The sequence below is a fragment of the Phalacrocorax aristotelis genome, chromosome 21 (genome assembly GCF_949628215.1).
Source record: "Phalacrocorax aristotelis chromosome 21, bGulAri2.1, whole genome shotgun sequence".
In the NCBI taxonomy this organism is placed as follows: domain Eukaryota; kingdom Metazoa; phylum Chordata; class Aves; order Suliformes; family Phalacrocoracidae; genus Phalacrocorax; species Phalacrocorax aristotelis.
This window is the reverse complement of record NC_134296.1, coordinates 3598502-3611668: the sequence shown is the minus strand read 5'-3', so window position 1 is coordinate 3611668 and position 13167 is coordinate 3598502. Positions and strand designations below refer to the sequence as shown.

Here is a 13167-nt window from a genome sequence, read left to right as displayed (position 1 = left end):
CCTTGGGACTATCAGCTCGGAGCATTCAACCGCGACTGATGGCCTGGGGGGTGGGAAGAGCCAAGGGCGGGCTCCAAACCGCACAGGGTCAGCACCAGCATTTGCAAATTCAGTAGATCTTTGGTTCAGCGTCGTTCCCTCCCGCCACCCCCGCAAGAGCCCTGGCGAGGGATGCTGGAGCTGGCGGTGAAGCCGCTGTGATGCCGAACGGCGCTCGCTGGAGATGGAGGCGCTTCCTCTTGTGCCGAAAGGCTCTTTAAGCCTGAAAACGTGGTCGGGAAGGACCGAGCTCCGCACTCCTGCGGCTTTTGCAGGTTTTTTTCTGCCAGTGATTATTTGCACATGCTTTTCTGTTTGTAGGATGGGGCCTTTGCAGGTGGGTCAGGGGTGTGGTGGAGCGGCCGTGCCCCGGGGCAGGGATGGGGTTTGCAGCCAAATGTGAAGTTTGGCTGGGAAGGAACCGAACCTGAGCCACGCTCAGCTCCCCGAAGGAACAGCCCCCCGAGCCCCTGTGGGACCCCCGGTGCAGGGCAGGCTGTGAACCTCTCCCTGGGGATGCCGTCGGGTGCTGGGGTGGTCGCAGCACGGTGGCACCGTGGCCGGTGCCGTGGGTGCTGGAGGCGATGGTGCTGGCCAGGAGTGGGGTGCCGGTCTCCTGTGCAATCCCTCCGTCATCCCCGCCGTGGTGGGCCAGCCTCCAGCCGGTGATTAATGGCCCAAGGGAGGCTGTGGTGGCCGCGGGCCATGGCTAATGTCAAATAACAAATATGAATGCGGGCTGTAAATATTTATACAATGCGCAGGCACGTGCCGCCTCCCTGGTGCAAAGGCAAAGCTCTCCTCCCCCCGGCCGGGTGACTCACATCTCCCGGCAAAAAACCACCGGGGTGGCCGGGAGAGGGCTCGGGCCAGCGGTCCTGTGGCCGTGGCTGCTGTCCCGGCGGGGCTGACGGGGCTGCCTGCCCGCCCGCAGCTTGCAGGGATGTTTCATGTCTTTGAGGACGTCCCAGAGCACTTCTGTTCTTGGGGTTGCTGAAAAGCAGCTTTTTAAAGGCAGCTTAGAGCTTCGCAGCCTCAGGCTCCTCTTCATGGGGTACAGGGAAGCTGATGGGACCCTCAGATCCCCCTCCCCTGGTGGGACCCTCCCCATCCCCACAGGTAGTGGTGGAGGTGAGCACCCCCGGGAGCAGCGCTGATGCTCCCCACATGCCAGTGGAGTCAGAGTGGGGAGCCCGGGGTGCTCTGGGAGCCCTGCCCACACCCGAGGGGCTGCGGGTGATGCTCAGCTCCCACCTCCCCCCTCCCGGGGCACCCTTACGCCACTGCCAGGCATTCACAGTCAGAGAGCGGGATGTACCCATTCCAGGGCATCACATCTCCCTTACTGCCTGTGCAGGGAAGGCAGAGAGCAGCCAGATGAGCAGCCTCTTGCTCATAAACCTCCACCCCACGCACTCGAGGCTTCTCTGTTTCCCAAACACCATTAAAACCTCTGCTCCGGCAGCCTTCTGCCATGGCAAGCCCTTGGGCATCACCACTTGAGGCCATCACCAGCGTGTGATGCTCTGGATGTGATGTCCCAGGTACCAGAGTGCTGACTCCCAGTTAAGTGGGTTGAGGGGCAAAGGGGGATGAGGGGGAACGCGGATTTTGCCTGTGCCCCTGAGGAAGCCTTGATGTTTTTCCCAGTTCTCCCTCCTGCTTCCCGCTCCCGGCTCCCAGGTTTATTTAATGCGGTCCCTGCTAATTCGTGCACATTCCTCCGCGCCTAAGAATAGAAAGCGATGACGATTATTTGGGTGACTGGTCGGCTCAGGAAACGACTAATTGGAGACAGAGGCTTTCACCTCTGCCTGGGCTGGCTCAAGCCTGGACTACGGGCCCCTGAGCGGTGTTTCTACCATCAGACTTGCGGAAGAGAGTCTCAGCGTGGCTTGCACGAGAGCGGAGACACAGGCAGTGCTGTTCGGGAGTGCCTGCTGCTCCAGCACTCCATCCTGAGCCCACGACCCGTTGCATCAGGGCTGGGTGTGGCAAAGCTGCTGAGGAGCAAAGCAGCAGCGTTGCTCCCTCGAGCCTTTCTGGTTCACATGCGGGTTGAAAAGCCAGAGGGCTGCTTGGTTTCATCGCCTTGGGTGATGGCTCTCACGGGGAGGCGGGAAGAGCTCCCCCCAGCTCTCCCCATCGCTCCCTCCGCCTCTCCCCTTGCAGATGTCGACGAGTGTGTGGAGGGCACGGACAACTGCCACATTGACGCCATCTGCCAGAACACCCCCAAGTCCTACAAGTGCATCTGCAAGTCCGGCTACACCGGCGACGGGAAGCACTGCAAAGGTAGGGGCCCACCACCGCCACCGGAGCCGGAGGCCCTCTGACGAGTGACAGCCCGGCAGGTCGGAGGCAGGCGGAGGCTCGTCAGCAACGTCCCCTGCCCTTGCAAAAAGGCTGCTTCTTTACCCCAGCGTTTTGCAAACCTTTTATTCCCCTTTTCTGCCCCAAACTCCCGGCCTGTTGATGCTGCGATGCACGGGGATGGAGAGGAGTGTGACTGTCCCTGCCGGCGGTGGTGGCAGCCGTCGTGCTCCCTCCCCTGCTCTGCGAAGGGCTGCGTTCACAAGGCCGGGGCTGCCCAGGCCCAGGAGGGTCACTTGGGGCTTGTGTTAAACAAAGCTGGGCTTTTTTTAACTGTCGGATTTCCAACCCAAAGGCTGCAAAACTGGGTTAGCAGGTAAAACATGAGAAGCTTAAAAATAGGTGTAGATAGATATAGGTATAGGTATAGATATAGATACAGATATAGGTATGTAGATACAGATCTAGATACAGATGTAGGTGTAGGTACAGGTACAGGTATAGATATAGATATAGATACAGATGTAGGTATAGATATAGATATAGATATAGATATAGATATAGATATAGATATAGATATAGATATAGATATAGATATAGATATAGATATAGATATAGATATAGATATAGATACAGATGTAGGTATAGGTATGGATCTATGCAGCTGAGTGGGGCATGGAAATAAAATGGGCTCCTTGGAGGAGAGGCACCAGGGAAGCAGGAGCAGGGCAGGGGAAAATTCCCAGCTGTGCTCAGAGAGGGTCCGGGGTTGGGATGGGCTGAGTACAAATAGGAGAGGGATTAAAGCACGCTCCGGGCACGGCAACGCTTCTCCATGGAGACAGGCTGTTCTCCCACTGCCGTCGGGAAATCCCCTGTGATTCCCAGAGCACTTGGCAGGTCTCCGCGCTGTGCCGAGGCTTTAAGACATCACGTTATCTGTAGTCCAGGGTCTAGACTGTGGAGGACAGGGGGTATTTTTGCAGGGTGTGGAGGGATGCAATAACAGAGCTGGCGACCTGCTGGAATAAGCAGAGACCCCAAGGCACAGTATCAGCCAGGTCGCAAACGCGCTGGAGATGGGGAGCAGCACCCGTGCAGTGAGTTGGCCGTCCTCAGCCGGGGCAGCCCCGCAGCTCTCCTGCCCTCCTCTCTCCGCAGACGTCGATGAGTGCGAGCGGGATGACAACGCAGGCTGCGTCCACGAGTGTGTCAACATCCCTGGCAACTACCGCTGTACTTGCTACGACGGCTTCCGCCTGGCGCACGACGGCCACAACTGCTTAGGTGAGGGGCCAGCCGCTGGCACGCGCTGGGGTGGGATGCTGGCGTGTTGCAGCCGCTCGGCAGCTCTGGCACCTTGGGACCAGCCTGCTGGCTTTCTCTGCCAGGCACCTCCCAAGCTCTGGCCCCCCGAAACCCATTGCAGAGCCAGGGGACCATGGTGGCACTCCCAGGGCAGCAAGCCGGCTCCAGACATGTCCCATGCCGCAATGGTTCGCTGGGGACAGGATTGCTCCCCATTGCACAGGGGTGATGCTGAGGGAGGATGCTACGTGCTGGGAAAATAACTTGCTCCATGGGTCTATCCATAGACTGGCAGAGGCTGGGGTGAGGCAAGACTGGGAGGGTTGGGTTTGGGGATGCTGGGCACGAGCCACAGCCTCCCTGCAACCGCATCCTGCTGCGCTGCCGAAAGCGGGACCAGCCAGCGGTGCTCACCTAGGCCCTGCCGCTCGCTCCGCTCGTGCTTGAGGTCAGCACTGCACCTGCCAAAATAGATGAGTTAATAGCAAATATGGTGGGGATGGGAACCAGTGAAGGGACTGGGTAAATAATCCCGGGGCCAAGACAAACCCGGCATCTGCCTACGGAGCGGCCGTGCATCCTCCCCGCCACTTCCCACTGCCCCAAACTCCATCCGGCCGTGGCAAAGGCAAAGCTCCTGGCAGAGCCCCGGGGCCGGCTGGGCTGCCTGTGCCCCGGCACCCGCTTCCGCCCACGGCACCCGCGGGTGGGATCAGGGGGCACGGGGCCGCCCGCCTTCCCTCTGCCTGGAGCTCATGCTATTTTCTAATTAGTGTCTGCAGAGGGGTCATTAGTGAGCTCATCACTAGGAGGAGGAGGAGGGGGAAGGGATTATGGACACATACGCTTTGCATTAACCACCATCACCGGGATCTTTGCAGCCTCCTCGGAGAGAGGGGAGATTTACACAGCTGGGAGGAGGTGCGGGTGGGCGGCTCTGCCTTCCTCTCCCAGGGGAGGATGAGCCCGAGGAGAAGAAAGGAAAGCCGGGCTTGGCGAGCCACAGACGTCATGTGTTTACAGAATTGGGTGGGAGGAGATGGAGGCTGCTGGGGAGCAGCCGGGGTAGGGGGGGACCTGGGGGGGCAGTCCCAACTCCCCTCCTTGAGCCTCTCCTCAGCTCATCCCAGCATCTTGGCTGCACTGCTTTGCTGTAGGGATGGTGCAGGTTTATTCTCTGGAGCCCATTTTGTGATGAGGATGTCAAGACCCTCTGTGCTCTGGCTGGGTTTGCTCAGCAGCAGCTCTCGGGGGGGACAGCAGGGATGAACCCCAGTAGGTTTTTCCCCATCCTCCTTTCCCCCCATCCTGACTGTGCTTTGCCCAGCCCTCAAGCATCCCCTCTTAGCCAAAAGAAAAAGAAGCAGCTCAAAGCAGAAGGTCATGCCCAGGCTTTGCTGGCACCGTGGGCAGCGACCGAGCCAGAGGTGGGTTGGGGTGCATGCCCGCCAGAGCCAGCCAGCCCCCCCCCATCACCCACCCCGAGCGACCTTTTGAACCAGGACAGGAATTCAAGCCCCCGTCCTGACACAGGGCCTGCTGGCTTCTGCCCATCTCCATTGCATTTAATAAAACAGGTATTAAAGCAGCAGAGTCTTGTTTCAGCCATCAGGTTTGAATGGCTGCCTCCTCATTTTTGTGCAGAGCTTGAAGAAGAAGTCGCAAGACGTTAAGCCCTTGTTATAAGTGGAGGGATTTGAGGAGAGTTATTGGCATCTGCAGGATATAGCTTGGCTGGGACAAGCCTCAGAGGAAGCTGCAAGCCTCCTGCCTTCACAGAGGATGCTCCTTTTGTGTCTGGCTGCAGCCCGGCTGTCAGCCCTAGCCTGCCCCATGGGCACCCTGGTGTGAGACAGTGTTTCCAACACCTCCTTTCCAAGGCAGCAGGTTTGTGGGGTTCTCCTGGACTTTGCTCCTGTGGCAGTTCCCAGATGGAGCTGCAGGCCTGCTTTGATTTCTGAGCATCCTCCAGGGTTGCAGCATCCCCTGGGGCTTGCCTGGGGCTGGGGCACAGTGCAAGGCACCCGTGCTGCTCAGGCATCCATTTGTCCATCCATCTTTTTGCCCAAAAGCAAGGGGTTTCGGTGGGTGCCATGCTGTGCCACTTGCAGAGGGGAGCGGTGCTGGGGAGCTGGGAGCCCCCCCAGCGCGAGCCGTCGCCGAGCCGCTACGCCGGCGTTTCCAGCAGCCGGTGCTTGGCAGGGCTCAGCTTTCCCTCGGCCGCCGGCTCTGCAACGCTCGCGTTCACGGGAGGTTTTCTTTGGCACGGGGCCCCTCGCTCCCTGGCCCGATGCTGTCACCCGGCCCCAGGACCGCGGGCAGAGGTTTGCCTCTCTGCCTGAGCCCGGCATCGTGGTCGCTCTGACACCTCGGGGCACTGGTGGGTTCAGCTTGGACCACTGTCCCCAAAAACCCCCTGGAGAGAGCAACGGGCCATTGCTCTTCATTAAATGAGGGATTTGCAGGGGATAGGGCAGGAGCAGCCCAAGGCCAGGGCATTGCCCCTGCCATGGGTGTGCGCTTCGAGCCCCTTCCAGCCTTGGTTTGTTAAACCAAAACAGGCACGAGGGCAGCAGAGCTGCTGGGGATTTGAGTCTCCTTACAAGTAATTATCCCCGCTCCAGGCTAAGGTTTCCCAGCTCCCCCTAATGAAGTGCAGGCGTCCCCAGCCGGTGACAGGCTCAGAGGGGCTGGGAGCAGGGGGTGGCTGCAGCTGGTGTCCCAGCTTATGCATCCTGGCTGCTTTGGGGGTTCCGGGACAAGGAAAATCCCTTTCTCTGTGGTTTGATATTCACTTCTGTAAAATGAGGCCAGACATTTTTACCCATCAGCTGGGGAAGGTGTATGGCCTCTGCGACCCACCCCTTGATGTGCTTTGCCTTCATCCCCCACAGCCCTAAAGCATCCCCCCTTTCTTCTAGCTGGAGGATCAGAAATAATTTGCTACCTAGCAAATCTGTCAGACCCGGTTCCCCATCCCCTCGGCGTGCCACGGAGCCGCGCTCACCCCCTGCCACCTTCCCTTTGCAGACCTGGACGAGTGCTCGGAGGGCAACGGCGGCTGCCAGCAGACCTGTGTCAACATGATGGGCAGCTACGAGTGCTTCTGCCGGGAGGGCTTCTTCCTCAGCGACAACCAGCACACCTGCATCCAGCGCCCTGAAGGTTAGTCTGCTGTGTCTCCCCACCCCGGGGCACCCTCCGTGCCATGCGTTTATGGAGCTGGTCTGTCCCCCATCACACCTGGCCACCCCTCATGGTGCCTGCCTTTGGGTACTGGTGCTGGTTCATGACCCTTCTTGGTGTTGCAAATTTAAAAGCAAATTTATTCTGAGCACGTTGGGAGAGGATGCTGTGGGGCTGATAAACATCTCTGTAACAAAACCCTCGCAGGCTCCTTAATCAAGCACAATAATACTGAATGGAGGACATTAATCCTGTATCCAGAGCGTTTTATTAAATAAAAGGTACCCGGAGATCCTCACGCCACCCTGCAAGACTCATCTTCTCCTGCCAGGTCTTGCGCAGCACCGAGCCCTTCCTCTCGATATCAGCTCTAAATTGCTGCCGTCTGGAGCAATGCCTTAGCCAAAATAGGAGGAAATGAGAGATTTTTGCGTCTCTGCTGATTTTTATCTCCCCTGCTTTGCAAAGCCAGCTGAGTGGTTTTGCTTTCCTCCTTCCCCCTTCCCAGCTGCGTCTGTCTCTCCAGCTCCCCAGGGAATCTCGCCCAGCTCAGGAGGGCTCAGCATCTCCTGCATCCACATCCCCTGTGTGCCCAGGAGGGACGAGCTGGCTGCTCCATCCCCCAGTGACATGGTGTGTGGCCCCACCTGGGGACAGGGATGTAGGTGCTGGGATTTGAGCTGGTTTCTGAGTTGAATGGCTGCAGTGTTGTCGGCCCAGGGATGCCTGTGTCGTTTCTGCACCCTGAGACTGATTTTTGTAGCTGCTACATGGTCCTTGAGCTCCTGCTCAGAAGCGGCTGCTGAGAACAAGGGTGGAAGGGTTGCAGCTGGTCCCTGGGCTGCAAGCCTGGAAAAAGCAGAGCGCTGAGGACTATTTGGGGTCTGACGTTAAAGCCTGTTCTGACTTTACTCCTAGCTCCTTGGGCACTGCCAAGGCAGAATCATTCACATTAGAGAGCTAAACCTCAATGTTACGGCTGCTTTCTTCCTTGTGAGGTCCTTGCCAGCTCCTTGTCTCTCTTCTCCTACCCTGGCAGGAGGCTTTCTCCTTCCCTTTTGCTCTTTCTCTTTTCTCAATCTCCCTCTTGCTTTCTTCTCTACCTCTCCTGATGCAGAGAGGATGAAATGCGGGGTTGGGAGACCTGGGAGATGGATCCTAGGGCCCCTCTCTGCAGCACCACGATCCTCTCCCTCACACTGGCCAGTCCCTCCCAGTAAGGAGAGGCTAAGGGTTGGAGCTCACTGGGGTATTGCTGCCTTTAAACCCCATCACCCTCAGCCCAGTGATGAGCCACCAAAAGCAAAAGGGGCGAGCAGGGTCCTCACACAGCGCTGGTGCAAGCGGAGATGATGATGTTGCAGGGAGAGGAAGGATAAAGGGGGTTCAAGGGCTCCCATCCCAGGCGGTGGCCGTAGGCACCGAGGGGTTGCTGTGTCCCAGCATTTTGTAGCGGAGGAGGATGCCGTGCCCGGGTGGAATTGCCTGGGGAGTGTTAGGAAAACAGCGTGTGGCCATCCTGGCCTGGAGGGGAGCCAGGACACACGGACGCCAGAGCTTGCGTCTCTGCCGGGGGATCTCTGCAGACGGCCGGCCATCAGGATCTGGTTTCTCTGGAAGGTTGCATCTCCAGAGGAGCAGCGGCACGACAGGGTAGGGTCAGCCTTGGAGGTCTCTGTGTCCGCTGTGGTACCCAGGATGCAGCGGAGATGCTGCCGGCTAGTAAAGAGCAGCAATAAAAAAGAGGGAGAGAGAAAAGCCGCTGTTCAGAGGAGAGGCTGAGAGCACTTGGCTGTCCCCGTGTCCCTGGGGCATCGAGCGCCCTGGGGGTCATAGGGCAGGGCTGGGTGGAGTGTGGGATCTCAAAGCAACATCCCGGGGCCTGGGGCAGGCTGGAGGGAGCCAGAAGTTGGAGCGGGGCTCCCTGCAGGTTGGGGGTTCCCAGCCCTGGCACAGAAGCTAGGGAAGAGAGGGCTGCTGTGGTTGGAGACGGGAGGCTCTAATTACAGAGGGCTCGCCTGCCACTGCAATTACAGATGATCGCCCTGTCCTGGAGCAGAGCCAGGCAGGATCTGCCAGGCAGGTGATGGGGAGCAGCGTGAGACACCCACAGACCCCAGCCTGTGATTTTTAACCCTTCCTGTGCATGCTTGATGCATCTCAGCATCCTCCTTTGAGGTGCCCTGACCCCATAAAGACCTTCCCTCACCCTCCTGCCCCAGGATCTTGGCAGCCCACGGGCTTGCAGCTCTGCCTGGTCCCCCATCCTGACACCAGCATCGCTCACTCCATGGTGGGCTCAGCACTGAGTGCCTGGAAAGGAGCCCACCCCCTCCCTCTGCCAGAAAAAGGCCCTGAGCAGGCAGTTGTATCTCCTGGAGGGCCATCCCCCGCTTGCTGTGGGTTTTGTTAAATGGCTCATAAACTCCCATCAGTGTCCCATTCAGCATCCGCTGAACCCAGCTTTCTGCAGCTGGGTGTCCCCGTGTCCCAGGAGAGGCTGGGGCGGGAGGGGGCTGCAGACAGGTCAGTGAGGGTGAAACGGCAGCTCTGATACTGAGCTGTCAATGCATCCTGTAGCTTACAGGCACAGCCCTGGGACTCATCCTGGCAGAGCAGCTCCAGGGCTGTCTCCCCTCAGCCTCCTCTGCCCCTCAAAAACCCTTTCTTGCTCTGCTGAAAAATACCACAACTGCCTGCCCAGGAGTCTGGAATCACAGCCCTGCTCACCCCTCCTTTGTCTTCCAAAAAGAAGCAGCATCACTTTACCCCGTCAGCGCTCAGAAAGGCTGGTGGGCAGCCGCAGCTTCTGTGCCTGCTGCTTGCCCTAGGGGGTGGGAGCAGGGTCTCACCCAAGATGGTGGGAGGGAATCAAAAGTTCAAGGCTCCAGGGTGGTTTTGTCCACCTTCCTGAGCAGCTCTGTGCCAGGAGGTGCTGCCCTTCAAGGCATTGCTTGGGGTTATCATGTCCCCCCATGGTTCTTGCATGCAGGGTTTTCCCCTTGTTGACCCCATCTCCCCATCGCCACCCCACCCCAGACATCCTTCTGCTACCGCGGGCCAGTTCTGGCAAGCTTTTGGAGCTTCTTTTTGTTTCCTTCTCTCTTTTAGAAGGAATGAACTGCATGAACAAGAACCATGGCTGTGCCCACATCTGCCGGGAGACCCCCAAGGGGGGCATTGCCTGCGAGTGCCGCCCCGGCTTCGAGCTCACCAAGAACCAGCGTGACTGCAAACGTAAGGATGGCCCCAGGGATGGGGATACAGCCTCCCGGGGACCCCTACTCTTGTCCCAGTGGTACAGACCCCTCCTGGCCCTGCTGCAAAGCCCTGACCCCCTGGTCCTACTTGATTTATCAGGCCTGAAGCCCTCTGGCTTAATTTTCCTCTGGCATGCCTGGCTCTGCCTCCACTGCCCTTGCAGACGATGCTCCTGGCATTCCCCTCTGCCATGTCCGCACAGGACAGCGTGCCCTTACACTGAGTGGGCTAAAATGGCAGTTAAAGAGGGTCCCAGAGGCACATCATCCCCTGCCCCACTGTTTTGCTTTCTCAATGGGTATCTGAACAGGGAGAGTGTGATCGGCACAGGAGGAGCGCAGGAATCCCCTCCTAAGGGGACGTGGTGCACTCAGCCTGTCTGATCTCCTGCCAGCACCTCGCTGGCACTGCCAGAGTTATTAAATAGATATGTATGTGTTTATGCAATTATTTTTATTTTGTTTCTCATTTGCTGTCTGCAGCGAACATGTGAAATCGCTGATGAAGTGGAGTTTTAATCCTATGAGCCTATTATCCCTCCAAGCTAAATGAACAGTACGCCTTGCCCCCCGGAGAGGGCTGGCAGGGATTCCCAGGAGCACCTGAGTCACTCCAGAGCTCGGGAGAACCCCACCCTTCCCCTGCAACACCAGATCCAGGGTCAGGGGCAACCAGCCCACCAGTCTCCTTTCCTCGGGCTCCGCCGGTGGCGTTTAGCAGATATGCAAAGGGAAGACAGGAGAAACCACATAACAGTTTGCACCTGCCCAAATCCCTCAGGGAAAGTCAAAGGGCTTTAGAAATTATCCAGGAGGGACGGATCTCTTTGAGTCTATGTTCGAGGTTTTTCCATGCTGGCTTTACGCTACCTCTTGGCGCTGCCGGGCAGGGAGGAGCGGGGCTGGGGCCCGGGGTGATGGCCGGTGCTTTGCCTCCCGCAGTGACCTGCAACTACGGGAACGGGGGCTGCCAGCACACCTGCGACGACACCGACCAGGGGCCCAAGTGCGGCTGCCACGTCAAGTTTTTGCTGCACTCCGACGGGGTGACGTGCATAGGTAGGTGCAAGCCATCGCCTGGCCGCGGAGGCGTGGGTTGGGGTGCAGGATGGCTCGTCTTCCTCCCTGGGCAATTTGCTCTTGGCCTGATGAAGAGGGGGTTTTTTTCAAGCTTTGGGGATGCGGCGTCCTCTTTTGCTGAGATCGGAGAAACTCGGTGCGTGTGTGAGGGATGTTGTGGGTCCCCGCGAGGCTCGGGGATATGTCGCCACTTGATTGTGGGGAGCAAAAGTAGCCGAGGAAATGCTTGAGGGGACATCTGGGGACAAGTTGGATGTGCTGTGGTATGGGCGGGAACCCCTGGAGGGAGCGGGGTGAGGATGTCCCTACGCCAGAGATCGTCACTGTCACCGGCAGCGTTTGGGGAGGGACGTGGAGGGGACAGATGTAGCCGCGGTGATCCGTTCCGACTTGGCACTGCAGGGCCTCGTCTCAGGAACAATTGTCCTGCAAAAAGAAAAAAACACCCAAACCCCAACAACCACCCCCAAAATTGTCCTTTTCCTCTGTGTGTTTTCAAATTGTAAAACATCAAACAGAGATAGAAGTTTTACTGGTTTCATATGCTTGTGCTGTTTAACAGCTGATTCGATTTAAAAAAATGTTACATTCGGGGAGTGATTAAGTCCACAAATTGCTCTAGACATTTGAGTTCTTATTGCAAAATAAAAAAGAAAAAGGAATTGAAAGCCAGAGAGAGGTTTTGGCTCCCCATATTCCCGCTGTGCCTAAACAGAAAACCCTCTGCGCTTTCCAAAGACGGCTCCGTCCTCGGGGCGAGCGGCGGAGGAGCCCCCTGCACCCCCGGCTGCTCCCCGCCGGCTCAAGGGACGCTCAGGGCTGAGCCGCCAGCAAAGCCCTCCTGCCTGTCGGCTCAGCTGCCGGCTACCTTAATGTCACCGCTGTCACCCAGCCCGCTTCCAGGATTAATCCCAGTCCCTCCTGGCTGCTGGCAGGCGCTCGCAGCCCCTTGTCCCCGTCACCCTCGTGTTCGCTCCTGCGGGTGTTGCATCCCGTCCCACCCGCCGAGGACCATCCCGTGGGGTTATTGCTGTGCCCGGGGTGGGGAGCGCTCCTCCGACGGGGACTTTGGGACCCGGGGGTGCGTCGGCTCGTGCGTTCCTCCCGGTCGGACGTCCCTGCGCGTGTGCTGTCTGTGTCGGTGCGAGGACTCGGGGAGGTTTGGCACCAAAATGGTGCTCCTGACCCACTGGGTGCAAGGGGTGGGAGAGCAGCTCTCCAAAGCATCTCGTGATGCGGGGGGATGTTCGAGAGGGGTCTCCTTGCCAAAGGGCCTCAGCACCTGGACCCCTGGTATCACAGGTATGAGGGCGGGATTTGGGGGGTTTCCAAAATCGCTCGTCCTCAAGGCCTTGGCCAAAATCTTCCCCTTCACCCCCACGCTGTGCACCGTGTCTGATGGGGCATCATCTCCCGCCGGAGCCGGTACATCCCTGTGAGCTGTCCCCTCGCCCACCCTCCCGAGGAAAATCAAACACCGTGATGGAGGATTTTAGGAGCAGCACCAGTCCAAAACCCACCCCTGCCTTTCGCATCCCTTGCAGGTCTGCAGCCCCCTCTCCGCAGGAAGGGGCCCCCCCGGCTCCCGCATCCCCCGGGGAATTCCCGGCCCCCCAGCCCCACCGCGGGAACACTGCGGGATTGTGCTCCGGCCGCTGGGAGCCGGCGGCCGCCCCGCAGGGATGCCCGGCCGGCAGATTTACAGCCGAGGTACCTGCTCGGATATTTATAACCACCCTTTCTTGTTTTACAACCAGGGCTCAGCAAACAGCCCTCCCCCCTCCCCGGTGCTCCCTCCGCCGCCCCTTCCCCATTTCCTCTGAAATATTTCATCATTTCAAGGGGAATAAAGTTTCCAGAGAGGGGAAACGCAAACTCGCTCCCCGGGCCATGGGCTTTGAAATTGTACGCGGTGCGTTTGATGGGCTGCCGGGACAGGCCCCTGGTCCAGGTTCCCTTCAGATCACACCACGCGGCAGGA

At 58.6% G+C, this 13167-nt stretch overlaps 1 protein-coding gene across 1 annotated transcript in view; it reads left to right on the top strand.

Annotated features, from left to right (window-relative positions):
* SCUBE3 (signal peptide, CUB domain and EGF like domain containing 3) overlaps window positions 1-13167 on the top strand; it is a 39240-nt gene that overhangs the window by 7482 nt on the left and 18591 nt on the right. Inside the window, exons 2-6 of the mRNA XM_075115680.1 lie at window positions 2212-2334; window positions 3514-3639; window positions 6691-6825; window positions 9958-10083; window positions 11049-11165. Of these exons, the coding sequence (XP_074971781.1) occupies window positions 2212-2334; window positions 3514-3639; window positions 6691-6825; window positions 9958-10083; window positions 11049-11165 (627 nt within the window). The remainder of the gene's footprint in view (window positions 1-2211; window positions 2335-3513; window positions 3640-6690; window positions 6826-9957; window positions 10084-11048; window positions 11166-13167) is intronic.